This window comes from Rhinolophus ferrumequinum, chromosome 25 (genome assembly GCF_004115265.2).
Source record: "Rhinolophus ferrumequinum isolate MPI-CBG mRhiFer1 chromosome 25, mRhiFer1_v1.p, whole genome shotgun sequence".
NCBI lineage: Eukaryota > Metazoa > Chordata > Mammalia > Chiroptera > Rhinolophidae > Rhinolophus > Rhinolophus ferrumequinum.
This window is the reverse complement of record NC_046308.1, coordinates 4,437,609-4,459,512: the sequence shown is the minus strand read 5'-3', so window position 1 is coordinate 4,459,512 and position 21,904 is coordinate 4,437,609. Positions and strand designations below refer to the sequence as shown.

General features: G+C 42.6%; 1 protein-coding gene across 3 annotated transcripts in view; it reads right to left on the bottom strand.

Moving 5' to 3' along the window:
* The window catches only part of SBNO1 (strawberry notch homolog 1), a 45,464-nt gene extending 34,602 nt beyond the window's left edge, over positions 1-10,862 (bottom strand). For 2 of the 3 annotated variants that reach the window (XM_033097589.1, XM_033097591.1), the window contains exons 1-4: positions 10,708-10,862; positions 2,821-2,952; positions 2,209-2,313; positions 667-979 (exon numbers count right to left, since the gene is read on the bottom strand). In XM_033097589.1, the coding sequence (XP_032953480.1) occupies positions 667-979; positions 2,209-2,313; positions 2,821-2,952 (550 nt within the window). In that variant the 5' untranslated portion in view covers positions 10,708-10,862. The remainder of the gene's footprint in view (positions 1-666; positions 980-2,208; positions 2,314-2,820; positions 2,953-10,707) is intronic. The other variant, XM_033097590.1, reaches the window with a different exon arrangement.
* Between the last annotated feature and the right edge of the window lie 11,042 nt (positions 10,863-21,904).

The window sequence follows — 21,904 nt, the reverse complement described above, 5'->3', positions numbered from 1 at the left end:
TACTGAATTGTACACTTTGAAAGGGTAAATTTTATGGTACGTAAATTATATCTCAGTAACGCAAAAATTGAAAAATATTATGGGTGTTCACTCTTCAGGGAAACATGAATTATTTTATAACGAGAGTGCATGTACTTTAAGAGAATTTACTAAAAACCCAACTATCCACAGCAATGAAGCCAATGACAGGCAAAATCATAAAACTGCAAAAGTCAAAGTATCAAAGTACACAAAGACTGTCTCAAACATGGTCCAAGGACCACCAGCAACAATAACTCCAAAAAGGTTATTGTTAAAATGCAGACTCCTAGACCCCACTGCAGACCTACTAAATCTGATTCTGTTTTTGAACAAGATCCCCAAAGATTTATAGGCACATCAAGTTTGAGAAGCACTGATTTAAAGGACTGGGGAAAATGTTCACAATATATAAAACTGAGATCTCATGATGTCAATGAAGCCACTTGGTGATTCCATACTTCATTTCAAAGCAAAATACTAAGGTTTCTAAATTTTTGCGTCTCTTGAATTGTATAAACAGTATTAAGTGTAGAGAGTGATGAAGTTATTACCTCTTTCATGTCCAGTTCTCTTAAGACCCAAGCAAACCCTTAAAAGCAGAGACAAATCTTACCACAGGCAGACACTGAAAACAGAGAGACTTACTAGCTGCTGTTGCAACTGGCTGAGCAATATTAGCCGGTGGCTTCAGTTTCATGAGTTCGTTCAGACTATTATTTTTTAGTAGGTCCTTCAGTTGAACCTGGTCTTTTGAAGGAGCAGAGGTCATGGCATTCCGTATTGCTGGCGCTGACACTGAAGGGCGCGTGTTTGCAGTAGTCTGGATAAACTTGGTTAAAGTGATGGTTTGCCTGTTCGTTGTTGCAGGTGGTGTTTTAGTCATTACAATTGTAGATCCCAAGGTTGGAAGCTGATTTATTTGATTCAGCACAAAAGTAGTAGTAGATGGAGGCTGCTGCTAGAAAAGAAAACCATATGCATCATCCCACTGAAAAATGCTTTATTCTCGCCTGTAGTCTATATCCATAAACACAGTAAGCCATCTAAAAATCTAAAATTGACTTTTATTCTTATCTAACCATTGGCACTTTGTTTTTAATTAAACTAGCAAGCTAAAACACACCACTTTGAGGTAAAAAAGGTATAGTTGTAGTGTGCCATTTTCTTTAACTGCTGGGGATAGCGAGCATAAAATGGGACTATCCTAAGCTGTGCCGTACAGTGACCCTACATAGCACAAGGAACAGGACCGGAAAGACTTTCTAATCCCAGCACGCCTGCCCGACTAGGCAGTTACCCTTCGGTAAACCTCTTCACCTCTGGAGGCCCAGGCTCTCTGAGGACCCTTTTCCCTCTCTAACATTCTATGATTTTTGTCCAGGCTTTGTTGTCACACAGACTATACTAGTATTTAAAACGTAACAAGATAAAACAACCAAGCAAAATTTTAAATACCTGTGTCATACAAATGATCCAACCAGGTAAATTACAAATACTGGTGATTGTGTAGATGCTACCTTTGAGCCTAAAACAAAGCTACACAGCATTTTTAATGCTGGAAAAAATGCAAAAAAGTCAAGATTTGAGGATAACAATATGACCGTGACTACAAGTGACTAAAGTATAACTGCGACACTTTTATAAATTTAAGTTTATTTCTCCATGATTCCTATAACAAGAATCTTCTAGATACTATTTATCACTTTTAAATAAAACTCTCAACAATAATTTGTGACAAGTTATCACATCTTAACCATTTGTATAATAATGTTTATACCACTAGGCTTAAGCTCATAATTGCTATGTTTTAAAGTAAGGTCAGAGGAACTCCATATTTAAAGCACAATTATAATCACATAAAAATCATATATACCAATGGACAAAAGCCGAAATAAATAAGTAAAAATGAAAAGTGTAGTGGGATAATGTATAGTTCCATCTTCATGAATTAATTTATCATTTGCCATAAAGAAAATAAATTTCGGTTTTGTCCAATTTATCTTTTGACCACTGTAACTACCATAAGAATGAAACAAATGTTTTACAAAGTAGGAGGTGAGGGTAGAATATTGGGAAAGAAGTAGCAAAAGCAGAAATAGGAGATAAAACTGTTTCACATCAAAAGTTACTTTCTTACTACAATCCTCAACTATTTTAGTAGTAATGCCAAATCTAAGTAATTCTTACCCTAACATTTAATAGTGCTGGAGTAGGTACCGTCTCTGGTTCATGTTTAACAGGAACTGCTGCTTCAGTCTCCAAACCTAGTTCTAATGTACTAAGTGGCACTGACTGTTGAGAAAAAATATAGAGAAAGAAATAAAGAATGACAGCAGTGAATTCCCTTTCAAGAACAAGAGATGTATTTATTTAAAAAAAAAAAAAGTAAAGCTTTACATTAACGGAATGTAAAATCACTGATACCAAGTATAAAGTAACAATCTTTACAGGCATAACATTTTCACAAAACTACACTACCACCAGAATCTTATTTTTGCCTTCAGAAAATGTGTACAGTGAAACCTCAGAAAAATGTTCCTACAAAGTACAAAGACAACTATTAGGGAGATAAACTATCTCCTGCAAGACTCTAAACAATTGGTTTCTTACTTATATCAAAGCAAAAAATGTCTTGATTTTCATTGTAAATGTTTTTCCACATCATGAATTGAAGACTCAACATAAAAATAATATTCACATGCATATTTAAAATTTAGGCTTAATAATACCTTCTTTTATAAGTAGAAATTAAAATTAAGAAAAAGCCTCCTTTTTACAGAAGCCTTGGAAAACTCTTACCTGGTGAACTGAAGGGGTTGGCGTTGGAGTTGCAAGCCCCGCATCTCCACCATCGATATCAAAGAGGTCATTCGGACTAATTCCACTCTCACTCAAAGCAGCAAGCAGTAAATCTTGCCCTGGCTCCACCATCTTTAAAACAAAGTATTAAATATTAGCATAAAAAACTTACAATGACAAATAACTCTCTCCTAAATATAAAGCAACATTTTCACCCAGATCTATTCATTAGTTATGAAGAAACTGCTAGATGTCAGGCAAAAAGGAGGAACCATCTCTGATCCCCAAAAGTCCACATTAATGCAGAAAGGGCAGCAAAGCACGTAACTCACACCAAGATTCTGTGTCTACAAAATGCTGTGGGAACACAGGACGCACTGCACTTTGCCTAGGCAGAAAAGTTACAAAGACGCCAGTGGACCTGAGTCTCAAGGAAGGAGTCGCCAGGTGGACAAAGATCTTCTGGACAGTGTATTCAAGTTCATGGAGGCGTGCAAGACACTGGCACCCTCTACACCCAGCAGCAGGGAGACATCTTAGGAAACTATTACAGCATACCAGAAGAGAAAGGTGCTACAACAGCCAGGTGTAAAGAGAAAGAAGGGGGAATAATGGATTCCAAGATATTTAGGAAGGAGAATTCGTAAGACCAGGTTTAAATAAAAGCTCAAAGCAAAAGGGAAACTATGAAACACACACACAAAAAAGCATGAGTTGACGGATAATTTAGAGTTAAATCAAAAGAAAGTAAACAAAAGTTGAGCCCAGGAAACCTAAATGATGAGTTATGTGGACTTTGTTTGGGGGGGAAATGCCTACTTAGAAGTAAGCAAATACATTTTAGGTTGGAGTTTCCTAACTGTACTCTTAGGAGCCAGATCAAAGTATTCTGCCATCAAAATGGAGAAAAAGCTTAACAGAGCTTTCTCAATTTAAATTTTCTCATTAACTTATCTGAAATAACCAATTTATATATACAAACATATTTATGGGAAACCTCTACTTGTTTTTCTCAAAAAACTAATTTTATGTTACATAATACGCTAATTTTCAGTTAGTCCATTTGTTCTCAGGCTGCGCAACAGAATTAAATGTCAGTGTTTCATTATGTCCTACAAAAAGAAAGGTGTGAGCCGAGAATGCCATGACCGTGACTTCCAACATACAACATCTACTGGTTTAGATTAAAGCAAGATATTTAACAGAAACCCTCGACTAGGTAGGTCTATGTCACACAAGCTTGTGTATCATTTAGAAAGAAGTTTTAACAGAAACATGAGTTTAAGTTAGAAAATCACACATATCCAGAAATGAAACTAAGGGCAGACCTGCTGTTTAAAGGATGGGAGGAAGGACAGACAGCCCAAAGGAGATTTCCCCAAATTTTTTCAGAAAAAGGAAAAGAAGTCTAAGAAGAAAACATTTTGAGCAGGAAGGAGGAAGGGCATGAATTGACAGTGACTAATTAATTACCTTTTTACGAGCCTGACATAGTATTAGGTCTTCATGTACATCACAGGCCCACAACAACCCTAAGCGAGACAGGTATTATCATTTAGAGATGAAACTGCAGCTCAGAAAGCTTAAATTACCTGCCCAAGGCCACCCACCCAGATCGAGATTGTTCAAACTCCCAAAGCCCATACATTCTTTCCAATGAGTAGATCAATTAAGTGTTGGTAACCTTGAAGTTTCAATACTTAACTTAAAATTGGAAGGGGGATGGAATATTAGACAGCAAGATGAAAATAGTATGAAGGAAATGAATGCCAGAGACAAACAGGAGAAACGTCCAACATGGATTTACAATAAAGATGATGCATTTTTTTCTAACATAGACATAGTTGACCATACTTTACTTTACAAATCATCCTAGTACACAGTACAAATATGTACCAAGAGAGTTAAACCAATGTTTTAAAAACATTTTCACCCATAAAATACTTCATTAGGACCAATGACCTGTGGGAATAGGAAGTGTTGGCCCACTTGCTGTGGCTAATCTTGACCTAAATTATTAATGATAGAACTTAAGACTATCAAAATGTCATCTTTTAAAATATTGGAATTAATGATTTATTTACATTTGAAAAAAAAGTACATTGTTTGAAATCAGTGACTCCTAAAGCTACAGACCACCCAACCCCTGGAGGGCCTGAGACCCATGAATCAATCCATCAGGTATGTGTGTACCAAGCCCTGTCTAATTATTCTCAAAAGTCCAGAAAAGTCATTAACTCGTGAAATTAAAATAAAATAAAAATCATTGAAAAATGTTAGCGAATTCATGAGAGCTTTTTGAAATATACTTTCTGCAAATATATGGTAATGGAAAGAGAACTGACTCTGTGTGGTATATAGATGTGATATATAGATGATGTATTACAATGTGATATATAGACGATGTATAACAGAATCGTACACTTGAAACCTATGTAACTTTACTAACCATTGTCACCCCAATAAACTTTAACTTGAAAGAAATATACTTTCTGAATAATGAGCATTAAAAGTACAAAAATATTACCATGGAAGGGAGAAAGTTGGGGAAGAAACTTGGTGTTCATACAAGAAATGATGGCAAGTTATAAATAACACTATCAGTGACCTACTCAAAATTCATTCATAGGAATCACAACTTGTGACCTCTGATCTGAGTAGTGACCTAGTAGTGACAATGTCTGTAAGACACTGTCTTTTATAAGCTATTAAAGAGAAAGATTTTTTAATTTTATATACATTTTACACACAAACAAAATCTAGGGATACTTTCTCTTTCAGCCAATTGGGCACAAATTCTCTACTTGCACTTTTTTTTTTGCAGTGAGAAGGGGGAAAAGATAAGAGAGGAAACGTCTGTGTCATTCTCTAACTCCATCAGGTAAAAACCCTGACTATTTAATCATATTCATTCTGAAACTACTAGACTTACATAATTTCAGTGCTCTTAAGTGAGAGCCCTTAAAAGGTTGTATTATCTAATCTTCTCCTTACTTTACAAATAAGTAGCATTTATTCCTGAGAGGGAAAACAACATTTTCACTTTGAATCCACCAAGCACAACATAAATGCAAATACTGTTAGGTGTAAGAGAACTGTGTTACAATGTGTCTACAAAGGATTTCATAGACTTCAGATGACATTACCAGTGACCTACTCAAAATTCATTCAATCTAACAAACCCAAAAGTTACTAACAGCAGAGTGATTCCATCTCAAACAATGGACAAAATGGCTCCATTTTTATTACAAACACATTTGAAAAATATCACCTATTTCAAAATAGTACACTATGAAAGCGACAATGATAAATAAAAAACAAGGACACAGTAGTAGAGAGAAACTAAGAGCCATCCTTGGCAGGAAGAGAATCCTGAGAAACAATAGCCAATCAGAAGAATGAAAGGATACAGTTCCCACTGAGAATATCTACCCTGAAACCTATCGAGGACAAGGTTCCCCTTGTTGAGACCTAAAACAGGTCTTTATAGCTCTGGGCACATGCAAGGGATGGGTTCACAGTGGTGGCAGCACACCACACACGCTGAGAAGACTCTGAGAAGACTGGAGACAAGCAGAATACCTGGGTTCAAATACTGGCTACATCACCCACTAGCAGTATAACATGATCAAGTAGTAAGTTCTATGACTCAGTTTCCTCCTCTTCATATGGGAATAAAAACAGAACCTACCTCATAGGATTGCTGTATTACTTGAAATAAATGTTAGTTACTATCATTTTGATAAACATTAGTATCATGTCCAAAAAATGTTTTCTTCCATATCGCTGATGCAACTTTGTATCACAGAATACAAACTATTTGGTGGCAATATATCCAATAATTAACTTCCAAATAAGTTCTATAAAACACTACTGCCCTTCTATTTTTTTCCCCTTCTTCCCCCCACCCCACATTCCGGTTCAAGCTGTTGTCTCTCAGTCTCGATGTGTAGGACACAGCTCCCTAGCCCATGCTGGTATTATGAGCCTTGTGCTCCCCCGGCTGAGGCAGTCGGACAACAGCTCACGGCAGCTCTCGCTGCCTGCCAGCCACTGGTAGCCCACGGCAGCACACTGCAGCCCACGGCAGCTCTCGCTGCCTGCCGGCCACTGGTAGCCCACGGCAGCACACTGCAGCCCACGGCAGCTCTCGCTGCCTGCCGGCCACTGGTAGCCCACGGCAGCACAATGCAGCCCACGGCAGCTCTCGCTGCCTGCCGGCCACTGGTAGCCCACGGCAGCACACAGCAGCCCACGGCAGCTCTCGCTGCCTGCCGGCCACTGGTAGCCCACGGCAGCACACAGCAGCCCACGGCAGCTCTCGCTGGCTGTCAGCCACTCACGATGGCTGCCGGCCGCTCACACTGGCTGCTGGCCATTCACGCTGGCCACCGGCAGCTTCTGGCAGCACACGGTAGCCCACCAGCCCACGGCTGCTCAGGGCAGCCCAGCTCCAGGGAGAGTCGTTGTTCAGTCTTAGCTGCAGAAGGCGCAGCTCACTGGCCAATGTGGGAATCGAACCAACGACCTCAACGGTAGGAGCATGGCGCTCCAACCACCTGAGCCACCGGGCCCAGCCCGACCAGTTCCCATTTTTACCTAAAAGTGTCACACATCCAGTTTGTCTAGTTAATCCGTTAGTGTGTCTCAAGGAAACTGGTAGACATCTTTAAATGTGCACAGAAAATACTACTTAGCAAGTATTTTTGCCAGAACTTAGTAACAAAAGTTTTTTTCTTGTTAGTCAATAATGATAAACATGTCTGATTTTTGACTCAGCTTCAACTTTGCTTTTATGCAGCCCAGATGTGATGACTGACATACAGTTTAAGAATCTGAAGGATAATGATCCACTTAGAATTTAGCTGATATAGTCAATCCATCAACAAGTATTTATTAAGTGTCTAATGAGTGCTGGTTCCTGAAGAACATGAAGAGAAAGGTCGGTACAAAGTTCGTTGCAGAGGGTTTTCTTTACCTAAAAGTATATAATCTGTATTTTTTTCCCATTAGTTTCAGGTGTAATCTGTATAGGGAGCAATTGCTCAGTGAAGTGCCCCTCCTCCACTCATTCAAAACCTATAGGAAGAATGGATTCACAAAGGAATATGCAGATTACAAAGTTTCAAAAATGCCTTACAAAAGAAACAGGAAAGAAATCAGGGGGGAAATGAAAAAATTTTCTTGAACACTACATCAAATTCACATGGCTAGTCTTGAGATTTAGTATATGGTTGGACTTTTTTCTCTTTTAACCCTCAAGACAGCCCATGAATGAATGCTACCCATTACCCCCTTATCACAGATGAGAAACTGAGGCTTAGAGAGTAAGTGCTAATAAGGTAACAACACAGCCAGCATGGAGCAAAATTACAAACCCAGGAGGTCTGACACCACCACGTTCCTCCAAGATTCTGTACTCTTAACCCTGTATCAGTAGTTTTCAAACTGCTGGCCACAACACAGTGGGTTGTCAAATCAATTTAGTGCACCATGACCAGTATTTTTAAATATTTCAGTACAGAACAGAAAATTAGTGCACAGGCATGTAGAGGATCAACATTTCACGAAACGAGTTTTTCAGTTCTATGTGAATATATGCACTAGATCACAACGTAAAACAGTGTTTCTTACTGTGAGATGCACTAATAAGGCTTAAAAATGCTGTGCTATACATCGCCACCAAAAAACAAATAAGCAAGTTAATTTGATGGGTTTTGTACCATATCTTATTCATAAAATATTTTCTGTTCTTAAAGAGCCTATCTTTTCCATCTACAATTTCAGTGATATCCCAAGGTGGACGTTAACACTTAGTAAATTGGACCACATCAAAGTGGATGTCAATTAGCATTAAAAACAAAGAGCACTGCAAAAACTTTAGGATTACATCGTTTTGGTTATTAATGGGCTATTTAATGTGAAAGCAATTCCTCTCAGGACGTATCTTTACATCAACTTTAGGCAGGCAAAGCGTGGGAACCCACAGAGCCTCACATAAAAGGTTACAAGGTTAGGACCAGACCTTGGATCTGAGTGTTCATGTCCTTCACAGATGGCAGGACTCGAAAGCTCAACTTGGAGATTAAGAAATGCCAAAATGTACCTGTAGCTCAAATCTTTGAGGCAAATAATTTTAAAAAGCATGAAAAAAAAATCTCCACATACTGCCCATTTTTAAATGGTAATCTCAGCAAAGCCCTTGTAATATGCATTCAATAAATGAATGAATAAATGAATGAAGAACTGTAAGCCACTAAGCATCCTTTTTTAACACCAGAAACTAAAGTAAAATACATTTAAAATTCTTAAGAGAATTGTGTGGGAATACAGTTAGATCGGAAGATAAAACACACAAGGCAAAGAAAACGGTAAAGATGCCCTCTCTGATAAGGTAAATTTTGAAAACTTCAAACGTGAAAATAAAATGCTCCCTTGCTTGCAAAATTAATGTCCCACTCAAGGAATCAGTAGCAAATCCTGCATTTTATCCGAGAAATTCTGTCCAAACTATCATTCATGCAATGGTGGTTTCCCCAACAGCTTACGAAAATTAGTTCTGATAACTGGGGAAAAATGGAATCGGTCTGCACTGTTAGCTGGTTTAGGCGTCTGCAGGTTTAAGTCTATCTGCACCGGGCAACTAGTTCTGACAGCGTTCTGGACCCTCCTGGCCGACTCTGGAAAAGCCCCATTCCGTCTCTAATTCGGACTGTCTAGCGAATATAAAGCATAAACTGCTAATAATCAACTTTCAAAGGTCAAAGGGGACCCAGTTTTTAACCTTCCCTCATCAACACGTGTTCAGTACAAACTTCCGGGTGCGGTTACAATTGGCTGCGCAATTCAATGGATAAAAACGTTGCTTTATTTGACTCATTCTCTCGTCCGTTCTTTTCCCACGTTTCTCAACCAGCGACTCCCCAAAACAAAAGCCTCCCACAGTACACGGAGCACGCACATAAAAAGAGCTTCTCTGTGCGAGGATCAAGTTAGTGGTCCGCAAACATTAACCAAACAGAAGCACAAAGCCGGGCTGGAAAGGGGAGGAGCTGGATGGCAGGGTCAGGAAAGAAACAATCACAAGGACTCAGGAACATCCAAATCTCCTCCGCGGTTAAACTGACCCCAAGCCACTTCTGGGAAACCACCAGCGTACAGCGGATTGGGGAACTTTACATACTAGTTACGCCAAACACTCGCAAAGTAAGCAAATCCCTCGCCGCCCTGCGCCTCCACCGAGATGCTTAAGGTCTGGGAGGCGAGCGAGCTCGCTGGTGGCAAAATTAATCTCCTCGCCGGGTGAGGCGTGAAGGTGGCCCCCACGTGTCCCTCGTACCTTTCCCACCGCCCCGAGGGCGAGGTAATCGGGAACTGCAGGTGCGGGGTCCCCCTCTGGGGCGACCCTGTCGCCTCCTGCACTCGCTCTACACCGGCGGCAATCCCCCGACAGGAGGACTTTTGAAGGATTGTGGAGCTCACTTTCCTGCGCGTCCCGGACCTCGCAGCGCAGGGGTCGAGCGGGGAAAACGGGGAGGGCGACCGAAGCGGAGCCGGCGTCCGCAGACCCTGCCTCCCCGCCCAAAGGGGGTGCCTCCTGCCGGGGACAGCGGAGCCCCCGGGGCCCGAGAGTCCCACGCGCGGCGACCGCAGGGCCCGGCGCTGACGGGCGGAGGAAGCGAGCACTCCGGAGCCAGAGCCGAGACCATGCCCCCGAGCGCCCCGGGTCGCGCAGCTGAGGGGGCGGCCAGGGAGGCCCCAAACCCGGGTGAGGTGGCGGCGCCCCCCCCCAGCCCGGCCCCACACGGCCCCGTAAGGAGGGTGGGAGTGGGAGGCTGTCCGGGAGGGCGAGTGTGGAAGCACAAGAGGGCTGAGGTAAAGACTTACTTTCCCCGCGGGACGCGACGCCGGAACAGCTTCTCCCGGGCGGCGAGAGCTTGAAGAACCAGAGGCAACCGGAGCGGAGGCGGCGGTGGTGGCGGCGGCAGCGGCAGCGGCGTCCGGCTCTGCCTACCTACCCGCCGCCATCTTGACGCCCCTCCCCCCAGCCCCCCCGCCCTGCCGGGAGGGGAGGGGGTGGGGCGACGGATGAGGCGCCGCGCGCCACGCTCCCCACATGACTTCCTCCCTCCCCCACCTCGCTGCCCAGCGCCCCTCTCCGCCCCGCCTCCTTCCTAGGTGAAAGAAGATGATTTACCCCCCCCATCTTGACCGCCCCCTGCCTTCGCCGCCAAGCACGGACTCCGCCGGCTCCCGCCGACCCGGTACCAGTGGTTGGATCCGAGGGAATTCCGGAACCCAAACGGTCCATTACCGCGGCTCCGGGGTGGGCGAGGGGTGAGGGGGCCGGGTTTCCGAGAAGGGGGAGGGGGAAAGCGAAGGCCGCTTAGGAGAGTCACGTGTCTACTGCTTCCGCCGGCGTTCGGAAGACCTCGCGAGAATTCCGTTCCTCCTCCCTTTCTCCCCTGCTGTCTGTCGGGAAGAAGGTCGGAGCTCTGGGTCCACGAGCAGGTCAGCGGGTGGGCCGGGCGCATGCGTCCCACACCTGCTTTCAAAGTCGAACTAGGAGGGGCCCGAAGCTATTTTCAAAACCCTTTTGGTGCGTGGTTTTGGTCCAGGAAGTTTACCTAGTGGCTTCTCTGTCACTTTGAGAAGCATTTCGTTACCTAGTCAATCCAAAAAAAAAATGTTTGCATATGCATTGCTTGTTATGCTTGCTGAAAGCACTTTATTCAATATGAAACTACAAGTAATTCGGCAGGTCCACTGCCATTTATCATATCCTAAGCAGTGTGAGCACAAGTCAGCTCCAGGTCTTTTTTCCTCACACACACCCGGTAACCTGAACAAAACTATTGCTCTCAATTAATGATTGCCGCACAATAGGTCTGTCACTACTACCTCTTACTTACAATAATAATTTATTATACGAGCTAACATAGAATAAGCAAATTAACTTCTTGGTAACCCTTTTGTAAAGTCATTCTGAGAATGCTGTTTGACTGTTGCTTGGGAAATAGGCACGCCTGGTTGATTCTTGCCCCCTACTGGCGGCGCGTCGTTGGAACGCTTGGAGGTTTAAGTGTCAGCTTTTCAAAAGGAACTATGGGGAGGGGGAGAGGGGGAAAAAAGAGTCACGGCAAGAATAGTGAATCTTCCAACCTAGCGTTTATATATGTAGATATGTATTATATATGTACACATATAAATATTTTAAATTGCCGCCTAATCACTTTGCTAATAACTTCCATTATTTAATCCTTACAAAAACTATAAAAGTAAAAATTCCTTAAGAACAAGGCCCTCGTCTGTCTTGTTAACTGCTATCCACTAGACTCGTTTATGGTCTAGTGTAGGTGACAGCAAACAATTACAAATCTGTCACGTTATGAAAGGAGAAACAAATATGGAAGAATGCAGCAAAGAAGGCTAAGACATTGTAGTTAGTGCATGAGTGCCTTCAGAGCTTGGTTGGAACAGTTCGGTTTCAAAGTGGCCCCCACATTCTAGTTGCAAACTAGGACTGGATGAGTACTAGATTCTGAAAGTGGAGGTCTGATCTAGAAACACCCACTGTTTGAGGTGCTTTCCAGGCATCCAAGCCAGATCCTTGCTGCCATCTCTGCATAAACTCTTAAGTAAAAGATGGTGTTTCAGTGGATATTTATAAGTGCACATATGCACACAAATTCTATGCACCAGCTTATTCATTGCAGCATTGTTTATAGAAACAAAATATGGGAAACAACCTAAATGTCTTTGAAGAAAGGACTGGTTCAACTATGTTGCTTTCCTACAGTGAAACAGTTGTTCAGAAGAATGAAGCACCTCTCTGTGAGAGTATATAATCTGTTTTGCTTGCATGTACACATTGAGCATCTCGGAATGACAACACAAGTAGCACTGGTGTCGGGATGGGAACTGAGATACTGAGGGTCAGAGGCAGGAGGAAGACTTATCCGGTGCACCCACAACAGATGCTACTGGAAGCAGGTGGTTCAGAAAATTCCTATTCAGGCGTGGTATTGACTTCCCCTTGGCCATTTATACTACACTTCTCACTCCATTGGACAAATATTTATTGAGTCCTTACTTTGTGCCATGTTAGAGGTTAGGGACACAAGTTTAAGAAAAACAAATCCAGGGGGAGGCAGGACATGGTCCCTGCTGTTGAGATTAATGACCTTATGATCTAATGGGTATTAATCAAAAAATTACACAAAATGTAAACCTGTAATTGACAATGCTACAAAGAAGCTAAGAGAGCCTATTATAAAGGAATTTGACTTCATTTGGGAAGTCAAAGAAGGCTTCCTTGAGAAAGTGATAACTGAGCTGAGATTTGAAAACTAGGTGTTAACTAGACAAAGAGAAGAGGGAACTGCATTTCTGGAAGAGGAAACAAAACGTGCAAATGTCCTGAAATAGGTGGGAGCAAAGCAAGGACCTTTTGACAGTAACAAAGCAAGTGCATCAATTAGTAAGACGCTGTCTGTCAGCTCCAACCCTAACCTTCTGTACTCTGCTTTGTGATGCACTGCAAAATTACGTGTCTGCTTTGCCAGCTGTTTCAGTGGCAGACTGCAACAGGGAGTGCTAGAGGGAGCCCGCAAGGCTGGAGAAAGAAAAAGTTTTCCATGAGCTTCATTCCAGCGACACTTCACCCTGGTATCTACATTTCCTTCCCAGAGCAGCAGCGATACCCAGTTTGCAGTTTTTCAAAACAGAATTGTAGCCTCATCACACCAAACTCGCTTCCCAGACACGAGGACCAGCAAGAGCCTCCACAGGGTCACCCTCTAAGCTCAGCCACAGTAGCACCAGCTGAGCAGAGCCCCCTCCTTGGAGTTTGGGTTTCATGGGACCCCTCTTCTCATTTCTAAGTTTAAATTACGCCAACCTCTCCCTTCTGTCCCCTTAGACCAGGGGTGTCCAAACTGCGGCCCGCGGGCCAACTGCAGCCCGCAATCCATTTTTTATTGGCCCGCAGCAAATTCCAAAAATATATTTAGTTTATTTAAATAAACCCGGTGAGGCAATACGTACTTCACCTCGAGTGAGTGGCCCGGCTGTGTGTGTATTTTACCGCATATGGCCCTTGGTGAAAAACGGTGAAAAAAGTTTGGACACCCCTGCCTTGGAGTAGTGAGAGCTGCTTCCTGCAGTTGCTACTTTTTTGATGCCTTAGTTCTCTCTTTACCCTTACAATTACCTAGTTAACCCGTTTATACCTAGTTAACAACTTCTTATACTAAATTATCTCCATTAATGACTAGTGTAGTTTCTGATTCCTGTCTGACCCTCGATTGATAATAGCAAGTCAAAAGTAGTTACCAGTAGGATTGCAAAAGTAACGAAGGCCAATCACAAAGAGCCTTTTATAGTTGAGTTTGAGCTTTATTCTATAGGCTGCAGGGAACTCAGAAGCCTGTTATGCAGAGAACTGCCATGTCTGCATGTGCATTCCTCAAGGATCACTCTGGAAGCAGTTTAGCAGATGGGTCAAAGAACTGGGCTGCAGGTATGAAGACAGACAGGTTGAGAGAGAAGATAAGAACAGAATCTGAACTAGAGCAAAGTTGTTGAGCAATAGAAGAGGGAAATACTTACATTCAAGAAATATTTAGGAGGTCAAGCCAGCACGCCATAGTGGCTGGTTGGATAGGAGTGGTGGGAGAGAGGAAGAAAGGATTACGCCTCAGTTTCTGGCTTGTGTACCTAGGTAAGTGATGGTGCCATTAGATGAATCTATGACCTCAGGAAGACAAACAGGTCTGAAGCGGAAGATAATGCCTTTGGCTTTAGATCTGGAGAATGTTTTACTTATCTATTACTATGTAACAAAAGACCCTCAACTGCAATGACAACACAACAACCATTTCCTATTTCTCATGATGCTGCAAGCTGAGCTGGGCTCTTCTGTTGGTTTTGTTAATTGTCACTTGTGTGGCTCTAACCAGCTGATGTGTCAGCTGTGGGCTGGGCTCAGCTGGGATGCTAGGACAGCTGTGTTTCTTTCTCTCCATGTGGTCTCTCCAGCGGCCTCTTCTCAGTTCTTGCATGGTAGTTCAGGGCTCCCAAGAACATGAAAGCAGAAGCTTCCAGCCTTTCTTAAATCTTCGGCTTGCAACTGACACGGTGATGTTTCCACCACATTCTATCCATTAACAAGGCCACACAGGACTCAGGGAAAGGCAACACAAAGGTATGAATAATGGGAGATGGTCATTGGAGGCCATCGAGATAAGTCTATCATAAGGAATTTTGAAGGACCTATGGGACATGCAAGTGGAGATGGCTAACAAGCAGTTAGAGTTTACAGCTTGGGGATCCAGATGGGATTACACGAGAGAGGATAAAACTATCCTCAGTTTTTTTCTCCCTGTCGACGTCTTTGCCTCGCTGTTCTCTAGGCTGGACTCACAGACTGGTCTCCCACTCCACATGGCCCCCACTTCCCAATGCTGTCTTAGCAACACCAGTGGCTCACCAGAGAAGAGCAGGGCCCAAGGGCAGAACCCAGAGGTTCTTTATCTAAGAGGTGAGCACTCAGCGAGCCTCAGAAAGGTCAACGAGAGAGGTCAAAGCAGAAGCAGGGAGAGATCACGGATGTTAAGGCAGTCGAGTTTCATGGTGTGAGTGGTCAGCAATATCTAATGCAGCAGAAAGCACCAGAATATGGCTGAAGCAGCCATTAGATTTTTCAAGATGGCAGACATGATGGACAGCGGGGTTTTTTTGTGGGTTCTTTTTTAAGGTTTTATTTGTTTAGAGCAGTTTTAGAATCACATCAAAATTGAGGGAAGGTAGAGAGGTTTCCCATATACCTCCAGCCCCTGCACATGCATGCCTCCCCAATTATCACCGTCCCACACCAAAATGGTACATTGGTTACAGCTGATGAACCTGTATTGATCCATCAATATCACCGAAGTCCATAGTTTACGCTAGGGTTCGCTCTTGGTGCTGCTGTACATTCTATGGGTTTGGACAAACATATAATGACATACATCTATCATTGCAGTATCATTCAGAGTATTTTCACTGCGCTAAAAAAAAAAAAAATCTATGCTCCGGAAGAATGGTTGTTCTTGACTGCCCAGAGCCCATCTCTCTTTCTTTAGATAATAGCACCTTAATTTTATCCCTCTCTCTCCAAGTCCATGTGGCTGGGAGAACGCTGACCATCTCCTATCCACATCACTCCAGACTTGAGCATGTGACCAAGTCTGCCAATTGGAATACGGGATCCACTGCCAGGCCCCATTGACAGATATAGTGCCAAGGCAATTCTAGATATTTGTATTAAAAATAGTAGGAAAAAGACATTCCCTTGCCACTGGTGTTGCTAAGACAGCATTGGAAGTGGGGGCCATGTGGAGTGGGAGACCAGTCTGTGAGTCCAGCCTAGAGAACAGCGAGGCAAAGACGTCGACAGGGAGAAAAAGAGGGAGAAATAGTCCTGATGACATTCTTTGGGTCCCTGGATCCCGTTGTGCCTGAAGCTACTCATACTTCTCCGTTATGAGAGACAATAAATTCCCTTCTTTCCTTGAACCAGGTTAAGCTGGGTTTCCATCGTTGCAATCCAAAACCATCTTGACCAACATGGATGTTGATTAAAATGCAACGTTTAAAAGATACAACTATATATTTAAACTAATTTTAAAGTTGTTTTTTTTTAAAGATAGCTATTATTATTATTATTATTTTAATCGGGGAAGGGGAAACAGAACTTTATTGGGGAACGGTATGTACTTCCAGGCCTTTTTTCCAAGTCAAGTTGTTGTCCTTTCAATCTTAGATGTGGAGGGTGCCGTTCAGCTTCAAGTTGTCCTTTCAGTCTTAGTTGTGGAGGGCGCAGCTCAGCTCCAGGTCCAGTTGCTGTTGTTAGTTGCAGGGGGCCCAGCCCACCATCCCTTGCGGGAGTAGAACCAGCAACCCTGTGGTCGAGAGGACATGCTCCAACCAACTGAGCCATCTGGGAGCTCAGCGGCAGCTCAGCTCAAGGTGCCATGTTTCAATTTTTAGTTTGCAGGGGGCACTGCCCACCATCCCTTGCAGGACTTGAAGAATCAAACTGGCAACCTTGTGGTTGAGAGCCCACTGGCCCATGTGGGAATCGAACCGGCAGCCCTAGGAGTTAGGAGCACAGAGCTCCCACCTCCTGTGCCACCGGGCGGGCCCTAAAGTTTGTTTTTTTTAATTGACCTAATTATCAAACTTTTTGAATATGGGCTGATAGAGATTCGAACTGTTTCAACAAAAGTAGGGACATTTTAAATCCATATGGAGTTTTTAGGAAAGGAAAAAAGTAGAAGGAAAACGAAAGAAAAATAAAGGCAAGGCTTAGGACACAGACCTCAGGCATCATAAGTAACAAGGTTTGAGTTTCTTGCCTTGAAACATCTTGGGTATCCAAGAACCATCACCTGTTTCTTAATATGCATTTCCAGAATGTTCTGATAACTCTTCACACTCACAAAGTGTTTGGCGGTCATTACCTCTTTGTCTCATTACTATAACCTTATCTCTACCTTCTTTAAGGTATTATGGTGCTGAATGAATGGAATAGTTCTGGAGCTGGGCTTTTGAGTTAGGAACGAGAAGAGTTTCTTCTTGACATTTTCATCCTATGAATGTATTAACTTAAAAAATACTTCTTTATGGTTTTTATGGACAGCCTCCTATTCATTTTTGTAGCCTTTCCCTTAAAAGCACCACACTTAAGATAGCTAAATTATTTTTTAAAACAACAAAAAAAAACTGTCATGGGTTGTATTGTGTCCCCCACAAATTCATGTGTTGCAGTCCTAACCCCCAGGACTTCAGAATGTCACCTTATTTGGAGATAGGGTCTTTACGGAGCTCATCAAGTTAAAATGAGGTCATTAGGGTGGGCCCTAATCCAACATGACTGTATCTTTGTAAAAGGGAAATTGGAGGCAGATAGGCAGGGAGAACACCACATGAAGGTGAAGGAAGAGGTCAAGGCTATGCTTCTACAAGCCAAGGAACACCAAAACTGTCAGCATACCATCGGAAGCTATGGGAGAGGCATAGAACAGCGTCCTCCCACCCCGCAGGTGGAACCAGCCCTGCCGATATATTGGTTTTGGTCTTCCAGCCTCTAGAATATTTGCGTTATTTAAGCCACTCAGTTTGCGGTGCTTTGTTACAGTTGCCCTGGCAAACTAATACAACCACTAAGAACATCTCTCAGAAACAAAATGATGTTCATTCATCCTTTCCAACTCACAAATTAAAGGTCTAGCCAAAAACAAAAAGCCCACACAGAAAAAAAGAAAAATCACATTCTAATTTGAACAGCTTGAGCTTTGCTGCTAAACCATCTTTAAACTGACTTTGAAAACCAACAAAAAACTATCCTTGCTCATCAAACTATACATTTTCAACGTGCTTTTTCAATAAAATGATAATTTTTAAAACATGAAGGAATCCCCAATCAATTGAAAAATTATTTTATAAATTTTTTTATAAGGATTAGTTTATAAATCCTTTTTTTTAAAGGGAGGCTATCGGGAGAAAAATTAGTTTATAAATCCTTTTTTTTAAAGGGAGACTATTGGGAAAAAATAAGCTATACCCATTTAACAGATGAGAAAAAGGCTCAGCAAGCAAATAACCACTGGCTCTGTATCATCTGATGCCAAATTTTACACTCTAGGTACCATTTTTGTGTTCATTCTTCCACTTCCAATAACAAGGAGCCTGACCATAGAAACCTCTGTTGAAAAGCTACTTAATAGACAAGTTTTGGTCTCCCTCTAAGGACACCAAAGAAAAGAATGGGAAGTAGTAACAACTCCAAATCACAGCAATTCACTGAGATGCAATTTTTGTAACTTTATTTATTGCTAAATGGCTACCATTTCAAATTCCTATATCTTCATATGCTTTATATTGATTCTCTCATTTAATCATAACAAGCCTATGAGGTAGGAGTATTTTTTTACTCTCACATATTTGAGTTCCAAATATATTACATATATTGGGTACATATATATGTATATATGCATATATATGTGTATATATATATGTATATATATATATGTATACACACACACACACACACACACATACATACAAAGGGTACCAAAAAATGTATAGACATTTTAAGAAAGGAAAAAACTATTAATTGTAATACTCAATGTATACTGATAACAAAAGATGAATACAAGTTCCGTTTGACTTCTGCAATTATAAGAGGTGCTCAAAGTGGTTACCATAAGTGTCCAGATAGTTATGATTACGGTGAACTACTGCTTGAGCATAGATAACATCTTTTAAAATGTATATACATGTTTTTGGCACCTTCCCCTGCCCCGTGTGTGTGTGTGTGTGTGTGTGTGTGTGTGTATCTCCATACTAACATTCATATAATGGGGAAAATATGTATAAAATTTATAGAGGAATAGGATGGAGTTAATAGATCATGGTGACAACTGGCTGTAGATACACATGTTGCATTTGGTAGAACTTTACAAGAACAGGTGATGACATGAAATATTTAACAACAGCAAAAACCTACAGCAAATACAAACACAAAGATAACGCTAGAATAAGGAAAGTCACCTTTCTTTTAGCACTGGTGTTATTTCATCCACGTGATGTGGCCATCTTAGAAAAGTGGGAATCATTAAACAGATATTCCAGAAACATGTCACAATTCCAAGTCTCCAGATTATTGTAATTTATGTAACTATTCGCAACGAATTACCTTTCTGATCTACCAGTATGTCCTTTGCTTCACACCAGGTAGTGGCTTCCCATTAGACTTGGACTAAAAGTCTTAAGTCCTTACTGTGGCCTTTGTGTCAGTCAGGGTCCTGTCAGGAAAACAGAATTTAAAATAGGAAATTTATCAAACAGGTGGCAAAGGACTGAAAAAGCCAAAACGCAATATTGAGAAAATAACAAATTCAGGATGCAGCTCCCACCTGTGCCGGTGGAACAAAGAGAACAAGTTGGGATTATCAGAACTAGAACAATCAGAGGAGGAGCCCGGGAGAGCTGGTTCTTATGTCTCTGAGAAAGGGTCACCATCACATCAGTACTGGCATTTCAACAGCTTAAGGGGGAAGATTGGGATTATCAGAACTAGAACAATCAGAGAGGAGCCCGGGAGAGCTGGTTCTTAGTCTCTGAGAAAGGGTCACCATCACATCAGTACTGGCATTTCAACAGCTTAAGGGAGGGGACCCGCAAAGCTAGTTCTCAGATCCCTGAGGAGGGGCTGCAGCTGGTACTTCTGAGACAGCACATGGAGGCTGGTTCTGGAAGTGTGGATAGAACCTGGACGCTGAACCAAGTGTCCTGCCAGAGCAAAATGGCATTGCTTAGGAGACCCTGATAGAAATAACAAGCAAACAAGCATGAGCCAGTCCCTCATCCCTGCCCCTGCCTTCCAGTCTCCCATCCTCTCCTATTGACACAACAGAACAGTAGCTGACAAAGGAGCCCAATACCACAGAGCAGAGGCAGAGAAAAGTAGATTTGGAGCAGAGAGAGCAGCAATAGCCTACGAGGGCCTACGTGATCTAGCCCCTGCCTAACTTTCCAGCCTAACCCCTCCACTCTCCAAATCGTATACTCAATTCCAGTTACATTCAGTTTGTTTTTTCTTTCCAAGCACTCAAGCTCATTTCCATCTCCAGGCATTGCATTTGCCATACCCTCTACCTATAAGTACCTTTTCCCATGGATGTTTATTTAGGGTTTAACTTAAAGCCTCCAACTCAATGAGTTTCTCTGACTTCACCCATCTAAAGAAGCAACGCTCTCTCCTCTCATGCTCTGTAAAATTCCCCGTTTTGTTTTACTCATAGCATTATTTTATGTTATCTTTCAAACAGTGGTTTCTTACTTGTTTCTTCCCTTAAAAAGATGGGGAAGGATGTGTCTCACTTGCCACTGTATTACCCTTGGGGGATCACATAATGCCAGGTATACACATGCAGCTCAACAAATGTTGAATTAATGAATTTTAGAGAAAGCAGATCTTTCTCTAAAAGCTGGAAGGAACCTTGGGGGAGATCTCAGCCCAACTCCAAAATCATTTGACAGCTGGAGAAGTTGAGGGCCAAGAGCTGAAATGATAGGTCCCGGCCATAGTAAGTGGTGCACTTTCCCCAGTGCTTCTATATACATTACCTTATTTTGCTTTTCTACTTTCCTGTTGCAATGGTAGGGTCCTTGACCAATAGTGGGGTCTCCAAAACCTTGGGGACCAAAGAGAGAGAATGGATGAGTGACATCCGCCTACATCCCCAGGAGGGGCCCCCAGGGAAGAACTGTAACAGGACACCTTCCTTGCGTTTAAAGCAAAGAATATCAAGGACATCCTACGGACCATACTGATGGCAGCTCCCCTGGGTGGGGAACACCGCAGGGCTATTTCCCTGGGGTTAAGGTAATCATCTAGTGGACTAACAGTCAAAAGACTGACCCAGGTATTTCCAAGATGGCGGAATAGGAAAAAAAAAAAAAAACCCACAACAAACTGACCCACGCCCTGCAATTAAATTGCTGGTGACCGTGGACAGCAAGTAAGTTGCCTGTTCCCTCTGGTTCTCTGTTTCCCCATCTGTAAAGTGGTGGGTATGTTGGGCTTAGGATCTCTGAGGTTCTGGGAGGTTTACCCACTGACTCAGATGGTAGGCACTATGTCAGCGGGTTTTGAATACTGGAATAACAGATTTTTTCAATAACCTTTTAAACCGAGGTGTGAATGGATTAAACTGCTGGAGGGTCAAGGTGCTGGAGATGCCAAACTGCAGAAAATCCTAGGTCGTAAAGGGAAGACGAAGGTCAAAGCTTGGGTTCCCATCAAATTGGAGAAAAACCGGAAGTCCCAAAACTGGTCCACACTGAGCTGGGGTCTCCAGCCGCCAGACGAAACCTCCTGAGGTGGAGCTTCAGCACCGGGAGGGGGCGGAGTGCGGGGCCTACCAATGGCAGTGCGGGTGTCCTTCCACCGCAGCCAATCAGCGCAGGGAGACGGTAAAATTTAAACCCCCCTCTCACCTCCTCCGCGGGGACCTGTCCCGAAAGCGTCTGCTGG